The sequence below is a fragment of the Pogoniulus pusillus genome, chromosome 18 (assembly GCF_015220805.1).
Source record: "Pogoniulus pusillus isolate bPogPus1 chromosome 18, bPogPus1.pri, whole genome shotgun sequence".
In the NCBI taxonomy this organism is placed as follows: domain Eukaryota; kingdom Metazoa; phylum Chordata; class Aves; order Piciformes; family Lybiidae; genus Pogoniulus; species Pogoniulus pusillus.
In genome coordinates, this window is record NC_087281.1 from 22,750,396 (window position 1) to 22,766,356 (window position 15,961).

General features: G+C 39.3%; 1 protein-coding gene across 4 annotated transcripts in view; it reads left to right on the forward strand.

The window, feature by feature from the left end:
* BIRC6 (baculoviral IAP repeat containing 6) overlaps window positions 1-15,961 on the forward strand; it is a 158,438-nt gene that overhangs the window by 107,225 nt on the left and 35,252 nt on the right. For all 4 annotated transcript variants that reach the window (XM_064158738.1, XM_064158740.1, XM_064158741.1 and 1 more), the window contains 6 exons: window positions 883-1,056; window positions 1,983-2,179; window positions 4,848-5,148; window positions 7,588-7,805; window positions 10,131-10,295; window positions 12,208-12,376. In XM_064158738.1, coding sequence (XP_064014808.1) covers window positions 883-1,056; window positions 1,983-2,179; window positions 4,848-5,148; window positions 7,588-7,805; window positions 10,131-10,295; window positions 12,208-12,376 — 1,224 coding nt within the window. The remainder of the gene's footprint in view (window positions 1-882; window positions 1,057-1,982; window positions 2,180-4,847; window positions 5,149-7,587; window positions 7,806-10,130; window positions 10,296-12,207; window positions 12,377-15,961) is intronic.

A 15,961-nucleotide genomic window follows, 5' to 3' on the forward strand; every position in this document is an offset into this window, starting at 1 on the left:
AGCAGAATCAGTGTTGAAATATAAGGGTAGAAAACTTAATCACTTACATAATGGCAAGACATTTTGAATTCTTCTTTCTTAACACAGTATCTTCCATGGAAGAAACAGGTTGCTACTAAAGAACTTCCTGGAACTTGTGTTATTTCATTAAGTCAAGCTGAAATAAGCAGAATACATGCATTATATGATCTGACTCTAAACATTTTGCTTCATGAGCAAGTCTGCTAGTTCTCAGGAAAGGTTCTGCCTGGAGGGTAATTTGTAATTTCAAGGTAAAACATATTTTTCATAACCACCAACATGGCCAAAGTCTTGGTCTGGGTCACGATTTGGGGCTGTATTGCGTGTGCATTTCGAGTCTACATGGCAGCTGAGAAAAGTATTCCTGGCAGTGCCATTCTTTTTTTTGTTTTCTTTCTTTCTTTCTTACTGAATTGTGTCCCCAGATAAAAGTAATGAGTTGTGCTTGGGACTAATAGGACAGAAAAAGAATCACCTATTTCTTTCTTTTTCACTTTTTTTCCCCCTCAGCTGTTTTACCATAAGGGCACACACCTTTGTGCCACCACAATTCAAGCATGAGGCAAGGTCAGGGTTTGATAGTAGGGAACAGACAGTACTAACTTAGAATGTACATCAAATTACAGCCTTAGCCATTTGCCAGTTATACTCAGTACTAAAGCTCTTAGCATAGAGCTGCCTTAAGGGATGTTGGCAGAGTTCTGTGATGGTTGGTTCCAGAGTGATAGGCCCTGATTTGGAGCCAGGTAGTACTTACTCTACTTGGCATCTGTGGTACAAGTAATGCACAGCACCTGGATATATATGCTAGCATAACCCAATCCTAGTTTTCCCCTCTGACTCAATGCCATTGTTGTTTAGGCCAACCGCTACCAGCTGAAATGACACTTGCTCAGCTTCTGACTCTGCTGTATGACCGTAAGCTCCCGCAAGGGTATCGATCCATAGATCTGATAGTTAAGCTTGGTTCCAAAGTCATCTCGGACCCAAGCTTATCAAAAACAGACTCATTTAAACGTCTTCACACAGAAAAAGGTAATCCTTCTTGCCTACTTGTTGTCTTTCTTTGTAAAATGCCTTTGTTTTGGACAAAAATGGGGTTCATTTTCTTGGTAAGAAGCAGTGGTTTTCTGTGCTGCCTTGGATGATGCTCCTGAACCATTTTCAACAAGTGCTAAACTTCTGATAAAGAGCAAATCTGTTGCCTGGCTTTGGATTGTATCTCAAAGATGCACCAATGTGGTTGTTATGGTTTCACATTTCTTTCTTCATTGCAGTGTTGTGTATGATACAATTCTAGGATTGTATAGGTACATTTTACAGCAGTCTAGCAGTTCTCTGTAGCGCATATTTCTGCTGATAACTGGGGCAGATTAAGTAATGCATGAGCTGAGTTATGGAAGCTTGTGGAATTTTTTTGTCTACTTGGGTACTTAGTTGCATCTTTGAAAATGGGACTCTGTCTTAAATCCATCTAAACAGCCTTTGTAACTCTAGCTTTTAAAAACCTTACTTTAAACTTTTTCTAGTGTGATCTGTTTCTTGCTAGTGTTTTTTCTTACTGCTTGCTACCTGCTTAATCACAGTGCTGTGGGGAGGGAGGAGCTGTATCCACGGAACCTTTTTTGAAGTATTTTGATACTGTTGCTTCAGTGAAGGGCTTAGGGGAATGGGACCTCGCTGTGCTGGTGATACATTGATCACCAGCCTGCCAACATAGATCAAATTCTAATAAGACATAAAAATACATAATAACATCTAAGTGCCAAGTTATGACGTAGATCTGCCATTACTGGAGAAAGGTACCACAAATATTGTTACTTTCTTTTTATATTCTTGTACTCACGTGTTCCTGACTCAGGTTTTCCTTAAAAAGGAAGCCCACCTTTAAGTGGGGATATGAAAATAAACCTAATATTGATAGTGGTGTATTCATTTCTCTTACTTCTATGCTTTTGTAGAGCATGCAGATTTACTGGGACCATGCCCTGAAGATGAAGTCATCAGTCCTGGAGATGAGTGCATGGATGCAGTTCTAGATGAATCGCTTCTTGAAACCTGTCCTATTCAGTCTCCACTGCAAGTTTTTGCAGGAATGGGGGGATTGGCCCTTATTGCAGAGAGACTGCCTATGCTTTATCCTGATGTAATTCAGCAAGTGAGTGAAAAAAATCAGTGTAGGAAAACATTCTTGGAGTGGATTGTTTGTTTATTTAGTGACAGTGTTTTTTCCTTGTATTTCTCTTTGGTTCAATTTGATATCTGAGTTATGTGAGGAAGCTGCTTTAAAATAGGCTGCTGCAGAACTCAACCACCCAGTCCAGCTGTACATGCTGCTGCTGCTTCTCTGTACGTGTTACAGGTTGTGCACCCATGTCCTTGTGGAACAAATGAGTGAAACAAAAGCAGTGTTACTGCTTGCCTTGCTTGTGTTACTTCGTAAAAAATCTTGGGTGCTGTAGTAGCATAAAGTTGCTGATCTACTATAGAGCTGTATTTGCTTATCTAATTACTCATGAAAGCCTACCTCTGGGTATGGTTTTTTTCCTCCATTTTTTATTATTCTATAGATAACTGTATAATTACCATTATGTTCCTAAAGAACATAGGTAAAGTTAAATTATCTAGTACAAATATGCATGTTAATTTTTTTATGTATACTTGCTGTAGTTCTGCAAAGAATTTCTCTGAAGCCACTGATAGGCATTTCAAAAGTGTCAGCAGTGGAATTAGTGTGGTGTTACTGCTGTGACAGCTGTTCTGGGTACAGCCTTTACTAAAAAAGGAAAAGAAAATCCATGAATACTCAAATTTTTTTTAGCTCTATTTTTGGTTGTTACTTCTAACAGGAAACATTATGAGTATTTATTCCCTTCAAAATTAACTTAATCATGAATTAAAGAGGCGGTTCAGTAGCCTTGCAGCAAAACTATGGTAGGAGCAGGAACAGTGTACTGAAACTAGATGATTAGTGTGAATCCTTTGTAAATAATTCTGTGAAGATGTTTTAGAGGTGTGGTATCAAGCTGTTTCAAAAACTAAGCTATGGAAACAGATTCAGATTGAAAATACTGTATTTTGAAATCCAAGATAGTTAGTCTATACTCTGTATTGAAGACTGACTCACAGAATTCTGCAACAGGAGAAAAGCAAATGCTGTATTTTCAAGTCCAAGGTAGTTAGTGTATACTCTGTATTGAAGACTGATGCACAGAATTCTGCAACAGGAGAAAGGCAGCTTGAAGACCATGACAAATTTCATCCCTTTTCCCCCTTATTTTTCTGTAGTCCTGGAAAGTTACTTTCTTATTGTGATTGGGTTTGGTTTTTTTTAGCTTGAGATGTGACTTTGGATTCAAATGTTGAGTCAGAATTCTGTGATCCATAAAAAAGCAAATTAAGTGCAATAACACTAACCAGGAGATTCAGAGTAAAGACTGATAAATATTCCAGATTCCTCATTCTTTATTTTTCTTTTTATATGTCTCTAAGCAATTGATACTTCTGATTCTCTTAATATGTTGATGGTGGGTGTAAATGCAGCTAAGCACAGCTTTAACTTTTAATTAGCAATTTGATATTCTGAATAAATTCTGCAAGGGTTTTCAGATCAGACTTGTCCAGTTTAGATCAGTCTAGTGATAAATAGTAGAATTTAAAATATGACTGCATGAGTTCATCTCAGTAGTATAAAAGCCTGAAATTTCTGTGATGTTTAACTATGAGTCATGCCTTCATTTTAACTGAGTGTATGGCTGTTTCCTGAGGAACTCTACACGTGTTGAACCCCTTAAACACAGATATAATGTCTATCTGCATAATCCTCTGTGCAGTGTTAGTCCATAAAGCAGAACTACAGACTGTTCTGTTAAAGCATAATAGTAATAAAGCCTGCCAAATTAATACAAAGCCAAAAAGGAGCACGTGAGTTGCTACAAGACTGCAAAGGTACCCAAATTTCTTTGTAGTTCTTGAAGGTACTGTGATGAATTGCTCTCCTTTCTGCAACACGCAATTAAAACCTGAACACCTGAGTTCACACTCAGTCCTTAAACATTAAAAATAAGAGGAACATTTCTTAAGTCTGATATAATAGCCAAAAAAAGTATCACAGTATCATCAGGGTTGGAAGAGACCTCACAGATCATCGAGTCCAACCCTTTACCACAGAGCTCAAGGCTAGACCATGGCACCAAGTGCCACGTCCAACCTTGCCTTGAAGTGCCCCAGGGACGGCGACTCCACCACCTCCCCGGGCAGCCCATTCCAGTGTCCAGTGACTCTCTCAGTGAAGAACTTTCTCCTCACCTCCAGCCTAAATTTCCCCTGGCGCAGCCTGAGGCTGTGTCCTCTTGTTCTGGTGCTGGCCACCTGAGAGAAGAGAGCAACCTCCTCCTGGCCACAACCACCCCTCAGGTAGTTGTAGACAGCAATAAGGTCATCCCTGAGCCTCCTCTTCTCCAGGCTAAACAATCCCAGCTCCCTCAGCCTCTCCTCATAGGGCTTGTAATTTGTCTTCTGTGCCTTTAGATGTTAAGCAGCCACTTTTACCTGAGGGTCTTAGATGGTGGAAGATAGCTGCTTGCTTGTGTAGGAGGTATTTTCTAGAAGTGTATGGAAAATGCAACAAGTCAACAAGTCTGCCCCTTTCAGCCATTTAGCCAGGTCCTTGCATCTGTAAATGATAGTGTATTGACGTGGCTTTTATATGGTGTCCTATGTTAAGGTTGTATGTTCTTCACATCCTGACAGTACTAGGATTTATGCCTGGATGAGTAACCGAATGACTAACAAAGTTGTTTTGTTCTTTTTTTTTTTCACCTAAGGTGAGCACTCCAGTGGTTACCTCAACCACTCAGGAAAAGCAAAAGGACAGTGATCAGTTTGAATGGGTGACCATTGAGCAGTCTGGGGAATTGGTGTACGAAGCACCAGAAACAATTGCTGCAGAACCTCCACCCATCAAGTCAACAGTTCAGACTATGTCTCCCATACCCGCACATTCTTTGGCTGCCTTTGGTTTATTTCTTCGTCTGCCGGGCTATGCTGAGGTGCTGCTAAAAGAACGGAAACATGCTCAGTGTCTGTTGAGATTGGTGTTGGGAGTTACGGATGATGGTGAAGGAAGTATGTGGTGCAGTTATTATGTTTCTTTGTAGCTCACTGCTAGATCGTTTTACTTGAATGTATTTACACTGCAATGCTTCCAGCAGGAAGTTAAAATTGATTTCTTTGCAACTGTGTTGCTAGCATCTTTGATTGTTGTCTCTCAATGTTAAATTCTAGCTGGCAAAATGTTGTCACAGTCATCAAGATTCAAGTGTTCTTATCTAGACTTGTGAAATAGCTGATAAAATGACACTGAAAATGGCAGTACATTCAGATAGAACAATCCTGGTACCTGGGTGTGCTCAACTAATTGAGCAGATATTGTATAGTTCTGCAACAACATGGAGAAGAATGTGGATAGGACCACAACTACAGCAGATGTAGAATAACCTCTTGAATAACACTGGGTTAGAAAACAAGAGAAAGATCTAAAGATCACAGTGATCAAATTAGCTAAGCAGGAGCCCTGTCTTAATGGTGTGAGTTCAGAGGAGAAATGGTGCATTCTTTGAAAGAACAGATGAGCCTGGAGGCAGTTTGTAGTCAATGTCTCTGCAGCTGAACCTGGAATTCTACATGTAGTTCCGTATTTGTGTTTCTTAGTGATTTGGAAGACTGGAAGAGTGTATGTAGGAGATGTTTTAGTATTTTTAAGACATTTACTTTCATTATGACTTTGAAAAGTATGCTGTGCTTTCTATGCAGCAGTGCACTGAAGTCAGTCTTTGTTCAGCACCCTGTGGAACGATGGACAACATGTAGGTCAGAAGGCAAACTTCTGTTTGTCTTTAGATACAGGAGTGTAGACAACTGCAACAATTTAGTCATACTGCTTACTCCTGTCTAATGCTAGTAATAGTCAACTGAAGAGCAGTCCCTCAGATTTTTGTATCTTTGAGTGGTGCTGGTTCAGTAGTCCCATGTTGTTGCAAACATTTTTAATACTGGGGAGGTTCCCCCTTTCAGTGAAGAGACCAACTCAAACCCTTAAAATTTGAGTTGCTTTCTTTCACATGTGTGTATCCACTATTGCAATCTGAATACAGTTCCAGAACACTTTTCTGATGGGTAGACACTGCTTAAATTTTGAGCCTAAATTTGTTTGTATCCAGTTAGTGCCCAGTTTTCATTGTGCCAGCATTGTTCCTCATCATAAATAGTTCTTTTCTCTAATGCATTTGTAGACAGGAATGGTATTTCCTCTTAGCCTTGTTTTTGTTTGACTAAACAGTCCATTTCTCCACTCCCTAAGCCAGACATCCAAATTCAGCTCTTTACAAGTTGAGATCAATTGTACACCATTGTCCACATGAATTCTCTGCATAAAGCTTTAATATTTTTTTCTTGGAAATGCACTTTTCATGCACCTAGAATCTCTGTTTTCTTTGCATGATATGAAGAGCTGCATTTCTAGGTCCATGGCTTATCGAGTAAAACATGGATTCAGTTACCTGCAAAGATAAATCCTGAACAAATGCCTAGGTTTCTTTTTGTTTGTTGTTCCAGCATTTGGCTACACTCCACAATTCTGGAAGTCTGTCAGATGAGCTTTGTTCCAGAGGTGTTCACTTTTATTTATAAATATCTCAGTGAGAGGGCTTTCTGTATTCCCCTTCCTGTCTTTACAAAGAGTATCAGATAGATAAGAACTTCAATATTTGAAGTATTTTCCCCTGTCAGGTATCTCTGTTTATGTAGGCACTGGGAAAGCAGAAATGCATTAATAAGTCACTGTTACTTGAAAAGTGACTTTTGAAAGAAGCAGTTCTTGCTGCAATACAAAAGGGTTTAAAAGTGAAAATAATTCTACTCCAAAATTCAAGCTTGCAGCTCTTCTAATAATAATTATGTTAGTATTTCACCATGTGTTCAACTTCAATAGAATCACAGCTTGGACTGTGTCAATGACTTAATTCTCGCTTCAGGCACATGAGTGTGGAAAAAAAACTACATCATCATAAACTGCAGTTGAGATGCCATTAGCTGACCTAATTTGCTGTTGTTGGAATGGTTTGGGGTTGGTCAGTGGGTTTTTTTTTTTTGTTTTGGAGTGGTTTGAGGTTTTTGTGTGTTTTGGGGGGTGGGAGGTTGGTTGTTTTTCATTGGGTTTTTTATTTCAGCAGTCTGAACTGCCTTGGTTTTCTTTATTCAGAAATGCAACCTGAATTGTAGTCAAATAGAGAATTATGCTTGCTATTATTGACAAACCAAGTTGTTTTATAACCAGATTTTATAGCTTCAATCCTTAACCAGATCAGTAGAGGAAAAAAACATTCTTTCTTCTGCTGATTTTTTTGTGTGGAGAGAAAGCTAATATCAGATAGCTTACCATGTGCAAATGTTTAAGTCTTTAGTAGATTTCTGTATGTATCCTTTATAAGCTGCTGCAAATTTTAACAGGCTTTATTGAACTATAATAAGAAAATGTGAGTTTGGTGTTTTTCTTCTTCAATCTAGGTCATATCCTGCAGTCACCTTCAGCAAATGTGCTTCCAACTCTGCCTTTCCATGTGTTGCGCAGTTTGTTCAGCACAACACCACTGACTACTGATGATGGAGTACTGCTTAGGCGGATGGCACTGGAGATTGGTGCTATACATCTTATCCTTGCTTGTCTGTCTGCTCTAAGCCATCATGCACCAAGAGTGCCCAACTCTAGCCCCAGCCAGGCAGAGGTAAGTTTAGCAGCAGAATAATTGCCATTGAGAAGTAGAAGAGTTTTAACTATAAACAAGAAAATAATCTAATTTCTTACAGTCTGGTTTTTGCAGAGCAGTCATTTGAATGAAGGAAAATAAATAATTGAAAGCAGTTGAGTAATTTTTCTTGCATGTCGCCAATGAAGTTAGTAATCATGAAATTGAACCAACAAAGGCACAGCCATGAGGCATTAAATTGTAATCACTTTCTTCCACAGGACTCTACTTTTCAGTGCATGAGAGGCATAATGCTCAATGGATGGTGGTTCTTTAATCTGCATTAGATAGTATGACCTCGTTACCTTATTTAACATTCAGCATCTCAACTCTACTGGCTGCAAATTGTTTCTTCTTAACTGCTTCACAAACATAAATGAGTTGTGAAAATTAATGAACTGATGCAGTGATTCATTTTTTGTTTGGTTTTGGTGGGGTTTTTTGGTTTGTTTTTTTATCTATACCTTTTACTGGTGAGGAAATGAGATATAAAGACAAAAAAATTCCATAAAGTTGAAGATCTTAAGTGATTGTCCAAAATTAAACTTGTTCAAGATAGTTCCTGTATTACACCACCTTCTATTCAGAAGGGTATTCCCTGAATTTTAGGATTATGACTTACCATTTCTGCATAACCTGCCAACTGTCTATAAAAGTGGTTTGTTTGTTTAAAAGTTGTCCTGCTGCCTTGTTGCTGTTTCAAAAGCTTGTGTGAAAAAGTTCCTGGTGGCTAAATATGGTTAAGTAGCTACAAAATACTGGTCGTTAAAGGCACAGTGTGTGCTTGAGTGATATAATGTGTAGCATCCATGAGTGATGTAACAAGTAGTGTCTACATGAGAATAACCACATAGCTATTTCATCACCAAGCTCCATTACATTCCCAATGTAGAAGTTAAATGGTGATTCCAGACTGCTTTCAGTAAGGTAGGTACTTCATAGGTGATAACTTCTTTAACCATTGCAATCTGTTTGTACATAATTCCTTTAACAAAGTCACTGAGGAAGAGATGTGAACAGAAAATGAAGCTTTTTAGAGCCATAAATTAAATACTGCAAACTAAACTTGGGCATCTGCTGACAAGATCTGTTTTCCAGTAAGGCTAACTGTCACTAAGTAACTCTAATGAAAATAGCAAGTGCTCATCACTTTGGAAAACAAAATCACTTGTTTATGGTGCTAAATGGATGATTAGGAAATCATTCCTTTAAAAATGCTGATTGAATGGGGTATTTTTATGTAGCCTTTTCACCAAACTTTGAAAATAAGCATTAAGTATTTAAAGAGCTTCATAAGGGCTAAGCAATATTACATTGGAGTTAAATTAGTAAAATGCAGTGAGGCAGACCACAGGACAAAGCCATCAGAGCACCTCTGGAAAATGCACTCTCTGAGAACATTTTAAGAACAAGGTGCTTTCACCTCTTTTCTGGAGAGGAAATAGTGCCTTTCAGTGCCCCAAAGATGATTTGTCAGAGCTGTAGATGTTAGCATGCACCTCTTGCTGTTTGGGAACATTTATTCAAGCTGAGCACATGCTCGAGCATCTTAGCGTTTCACTTGTGCATGTTTTGGTAACATTTCTATTCCCATCCCCGTCATCTAGTTAGGTTATTAAACTTCACTGGGTGTTCAACACTAATACTTCTAGAACTGATGTGTAGCATGATAGTGATTAAGTACCATTTTAACCTCTTTCACAGAATCTCAGAATGTTAGAGGCTGGAAGGGACCTCCAGAGGTCATCAAATCCAACCCCCCTGCCAAAAGCACAGTCACTTAGGGTACTTCACTCAGGAGCACATACAGGCAGGTTTTGAAAGTCTCCAGGGAAGGAGACTCCACAACCCACCATGGCAGCTTATTCCAATGCTCCATCACGCTCACTGTAAAGAAGTTTCTCCTCATGTTGAGGTGAAACCGTCTGTGTTCAAGTTTGTATCCATTGTTCCTTGTCTTACTACTGTGCACTACTGAAAAGAGATTGGCCCCAGCCACTTGACACCCATCCCTCAGATACTTTTTTTCATCATTGAAGGACTGACAGTCTTGGAGAAGAAAAGCAGGTTTATAGTCCTAGTCCAGTTGAGGGATCACTTGCAAGAGTTTAGCACTGGCCTGGACTAGAACTCCATGTTATGTGACAATCTTTCCTATCTAAAGCTTTGATTTTTACTAGATCCTAATGTGTGTATGAAGTTACTAAGTTGAGACTACATACTTTTGCAGGATAAGGTCTTTCTAAAGACAATGTTCATGAGATGAAAAATGAGAGATTGTTGCAACTTGTTGTTTTAACTTAGCCACAGGTGTCAAGTACGCACAGCAGCGCATCAACAGAAGAACAACAGTTGTACTGGGCTAAGGGTACAGGTTTTGGAACAGGCTCCACAGCTTCAGGATGGGATGTTGAACAAGCTTTGACTAAGCAAAGGCTGGAAGAAGAGCATGTGACCTGCCTTCTACAGGTGTGTAATAATGAAATTTTGGTGAACAGCAAGCACCTAAAACATTAGGACCGGGAAATAAAAATGGAGCTTGTATCTTTTTAGTCATGGAGCAGAATAATTGTGATATTTGGGGCAAAAATTACTTCACAACCACCTGTCTACAAGACAAATTATAGAGTGTATTTTCAGTGAGGCTGTTTTTCACCATCACTAGGCTGCTGCATAAAAAAAACCATGCATGGGTAGGCTTGGGTGACAGTTCTGAACTGACAGTCAAGCAAGCAGCATTCCAGTGTATTTCCCTGGAGCTGTCACATATCTGTCATCATCACTGCATTCAGTCTAAAGTAAATGCTGCCTGTTAATGGAGGAGGATGTGGAAGTGGGCATTTTGTTTGTGTATTTATTTCTCACATGTTTTTGTTCTGCTTTAAGGAAATGCCCATAGTTGTGACAAATGCCCATAGTTGTTACAATTGCCCATGAATGTGTTCTGCCAATATACCAAACTCCTCCTCAGACATACTGGAAAATCATAAGTGTCAAATAAGTGACAAGAGTAAGTCACCAGTAAACGCTGAGATCTTAGTAAAACTGATGCTCATGCTAAGGAGGTGAAAATCCTACATAGTTGTGCTTTCAATCTATTGTGAAATGCACCAGCCTCTGTTACTTTAGCTCACTGTAGGGAAATTGAGATTCTGTCTACTTACTGAAAATGGCATTCACAGGACTGTCAGCTCAAGTGCATTAGCTAACGTAACTGCCGGGGTATGCAAAGGAGGTGAAATTCTGAAAATGCCCTAACTGATTACATCAAAATGCTATCTTCTTCAGTTATTTCAGTTTCTGTAGCTTAGGAGGCATTATGAGGCACAAATTAACACATCTCTTACAAAAGCAAAACAAATCCCAAACAGTTTCCTTAAATGAGAAGGAGGAATGTCACATGAATTACTTCGGCCAAACTTCTAGGCAGTGTTCTGTATTATCCCATACAGAGGTTTAGCTGTAAACTGTGGTAAGTCATGAGGCAAGGAGGTATTTGCTTTGGACAGTCAGCAGCTGGAAGCAGCAGTGAAAAAACACTCAACATTTTGCTGAAGATGTCTGTCATGCAGCAGACTTTTCCTGGTCCCTTCTCCTGTTTGGAAGAATTCTCTTATGGGGGGTGCTGATAAGATGCTGCAGTAGACTACCTTGGATAATGGGGTTAGAGCAAAGAGAGAAGAAGCTAAAAAAGGTGGATAGACCCCATGAGACCAAGTAATACAGCTTTTCAGGCCTTGAAGTTAATTAATTTGAGAGTACAACTGCACAAATAAGACTCAAGGAAATGCATGGTAAGGGCCTTTGAATTCAGCCAGAAGTACCCTGGGACAAGGAGGTGCAGTTGTGAGATGACTCCCTTACTGTCACTGAGAAGAGGGTTGCTTTCTGTTTACTGAACCAAGAGCCATACTCACAAGTGGTTGTCCCAAGTAACTGTTATGGTCACCCTAAGTTGTTGCTTCATCTGTAAACAACAAAGGGTTTTGCAAATTTGCAGTAAATATATATATTATATGTATTTTGTTGGTATTTGGTGTTCTGAAGTGAATGGGACTGAGCAATCAGCTGCCTTCTGAGTGGAGCGAGCTGGCAAAATCCTGCTTTGAGAACTCCAGTAGATTTGCCAGAGTTAGTATTAACTGATCTGTTAAAGTCATTCAGAATTATTATTTTACCAGTGGCCAAAGATGGAATTGTGGTCTAACAACTGTATGGATTATTTTTTTCTGAGACCTTTTTGGGACTGCTGAAATAAATACCAGTCCTGAATTAGCAAACTAGCTAGTGAAGTATTATGGTGTCCTCCTTAAGGCAGGAAAGGCAAAGTTCTCCTGCCTAAAATAAACCCATTTTAATTAAGTATTTTTATGTATTTCAGGTTCTTGCCAGTTACATAAATCCTGCAGGGAGTATATCAAGTGGAGAGACCCAGACTAGCCATGAGGGCAGAGGACAAAACAGCAGTGCTCTTCCATCTGTTCTCCTGGAGTTACTCAGTCAATCCTGCCTCATCCCAGCTATGTCTTCATACCTCCGCAATGATTCAGGTAAGGTGGCAGTGTCGTGTCCTAAATCAAAGTTGGCTTACTGCTGTCAAACAAATTTTTGTGTAAGCAATGAGTAGTGAGTGGGTTTAGTACATTTGCCATAGAACTGTACCAATGGAACATTCACTCCAGCCTCAGAAAACAAGACTCTAGCATTTGTTAAAATACTTACTTGTTTTAAGAATTTAGACTTGGTTGTTTGAAACTCTTTTAACATTCTAATTCAACTGTTAAACTGGAAACCAACAGTAAACCAGTATCTTCATCTGAAAAGTTTACACTTTAGTTCTTCTACAGAAGATACATGGAGAGTACTTTTTACAAGAGCATGTGGAGAAATATGTTCATTTTGTAAGATAATTGAGTGAGTATATGCCTGAAGCTGGTGAATGTTGCATATACCAGAACTGGACTTCGATCAGAGCTTTCTGTGCTTTATTGAGAACAGACAAATAGAAGCCTCATTTCAAAACTGCAAAATATTTTACATCTATGGAAACAAAGCAATTATATTTTGTGTAGGAAAAAACAGTGACTTGTCTCATCACATTTCTACTGACTTTTAAAACAAAATTATTTTGGTGGTTTTCATCTGGTATGTTGCACCTTGCTTGCTGTGGAAGCCGTTGCAGTTTTACAAGGTGGTGTCAAGCAGTATGAGTTAAGCCTGTGTGGAAGTAATGGCAGCACAGCAGACTGTTGATAACTTATATTCAGTCTCTCTAGGTGACAGGGTTTACTATGAAGGTATTGATAAACATATTTTCTTCAGTTAACTCTCAGCCTGAAGTTTTTAAGCACTGCCTGAGCCTTAGGTTGGGATTTTTGTTCAGGTACTTTGTTAAAATGGATTTAATTCTTAAGTAGCAACAGGAGTTGTTCCATATTTGAATAATTTGGGTTTGGGCTTTATTTTGCATGCCCTGTTTTTGGAGTAGCTGATGTCTTGTCCCATTACTGCAGTTCTCTTGGATGCCAGTTGTAGGGTGTGGTGATGTGAATTTCTTGAAACAATGTCATAGCTTCTTGTTGAGCTACACAGCACATTTTATCTCCAAGGTAAAAGAAATCATCCATGTCTGAACTATTTACAAATCTACCTAGGCCTAAAACAAGAACATAGCTCTTCTCATCTGTAGTAACTAGAGCATTACATAATCTTGTATGATGGGATGGAAGTAATTCAGAAACTCTGCTGAGACCTTATAGTAAAAAGAAAAATGTGAAGATCTTTCACTTAGTGCAGATTGAGACTTCTCCCTATTTGTGCAGTTAGTTACATCTCTGGGCCCCTCAATTCAAGAGAGATGTTGAGGTGCTGGAAAGTGCCCAGAGAAGGGCAACAAAGCTGGTGAGTGGCCTGGAACACAAACCCTGTGAGGAGAGGCTGAGGGAGCTGGGGGTGTGCAGCCTGCAGAAGAGGAGGCTCAGGGGTGACCTCGTTGCTGTCTACAACTACCTGAAGGGAGGTTGCAGCCATGTGGGGTTGGTCTCTTCTGCCAGGCAACCAGCAACAGAACAAGGGGACACAGTCTCAAGTTGTGCATTAGTAGCAATGCTTATGTGCATGGTACTCCAGTTTTCAGACCACTGTACCTTCTTCTATCAAAAGGAACTTTGTGGAAGAAGCAGGTAACTGTATTCTTTCTGTAATTAGGACACCACTTGCAGGTAACTCACAGAGTGTTCCCAGGTTCTGGCAGCACAGAAGGAACAAGGTGTGCCCAGCACAATGCTGGCCAAAAGTGCTTTTTCAGCAAGTCTGTAACTTTCTCAGATTTCAGTGGATGCCAGTGGAACTTAAAGGTTACCATTGTGCTGGAGGCATTCTGGTAGTTCTTTAGGTTTTACTATCGATAGTTAGAATAACAATGACCTTCACACATTTTGTTGTGTTAATCTCTATCTGCCATGTGCATAAAATCCCAGGAGGAAATGTGTTTTGAAGAAATACATGCAGTGAAGCTGCCATTATGCCATTTCCTTTATTGCACAGTAGGCTGATACAGCTGTGGTGATAGAAGATAGGAAGGATTTTGACAGTGCTGACAGCTTTGTATTCTGTTTATTACACATTCACTTTGCAAGCAGCCTACACCCTACCTGTTGCTGTGTTGTTTTGGCAAAATTCTTGAACAGTTCTGGTGTTGAAATATAAGATTGGCCTATGTCATAGTTAGAAGTTTATCTAGGTTTTTTGATTGCTTGAATGGATTTTGAAATCTCTTGTTTCATTTGCCCTAAATATGCATGGACTCTACATCATTATCTAGACTGATCTAGGTTAAAAGGAATGTTTACCAGATAAAGAGTGCTCACGTATAATCTAACATTTTAGCAACCTTACCTTGAAGTGGATCATTACAAACCAGATTACTCTGACACATTCTGCACCTTCATCTGCATCACAGCAAGGTGATTGTTAAGTCCTTGACAATTGTGAAGTGGTCGCTTTCATTTCCTTAATTGCTTCTTTTTGTTTGGAGAAGGAACGTTTATCTGGCTTTGAAGGACTGCAAGATAGATCCTAGCTGTAGTCACCAGGAGTGATAGCTGCTCTAACTCTCACCCTTCCTCTTGGTATTTTTTCCCTGGTTTTGTGTCCTGTTCTGACATTACTGTGCCTTTTAATAGCTTTCATATTAGAAGTCGAAAGTTTCTCTTTGTAGCATCATTGGGTTTTGTATTTTTTATTACACTTGTGTTTACTCCTAAGGACTGAAGACTTTGTAAAATTGATGTTCCATGATACAGAAGTTAGGAATTCCATCTGGCTTGTATTCATTACCGTGCATTTATGCACATTTTGCTCAAAGCTGCCATATAAAACCTTTTCACTGCACATTTTTGGGGAAAGAATTGCTGTTGTAGAAAGTCTTTGAAATATGCTCACACTTTTCCTTGAACAAAATGCTCAGCAATAAAATTTGCACTAACTAGAGCACATGGCTATTTTTGAAGTCTAGATTTTGCTGATGAAAGGAAGAGTTACTTAACTGATGAGCCTTGGTTTATAAAGACTAGTACAATCCAGTATTTACAAGTGGGAGAGGGGAAGGCAGTAGTACTAGAAGTCTTTGTAGCTAACAAAGTTTAGAGAGAGAAGGCAGTGGAAGGGACTCAGGAAACAGAAGGAAAATCAAATTGCATTTAGGACAAGGACTGTCTGTTTTGTTTTGGATTTGGACATTGAAAAGCCCAGCAAAGTTGAGATTTTACTAGTGATGCCACAGTACCTCTTCTCACTTAAAAATACAGTACTGCTTTGGCTCTAAACTGCAAACCTTGAGCTGACTTAATCTTGTTTAAAGATGAAGAGTGAAATGTTGCTGCCATCTCCTCGTTGGAAGACAGACCTCATAGCAAGTGGCAGAATTTCCCCTGAAATGTCTTTGCTTGAATTTCCAGGCTCACAGGAAGCAGATCAGACACTGTGAGTTTAGTTGCAGCTTTTTTGCATGCCTCCTCCCTTAGATCTCTTAGAGCCATTCTCTCTATGTATTGTGTTCAGCATAGCTTCTGTAGTGTTAGATTAACTCAGTCTTCCCTGGGTTTGACTGCAGAGAAGAGATATTTCCATGTAAG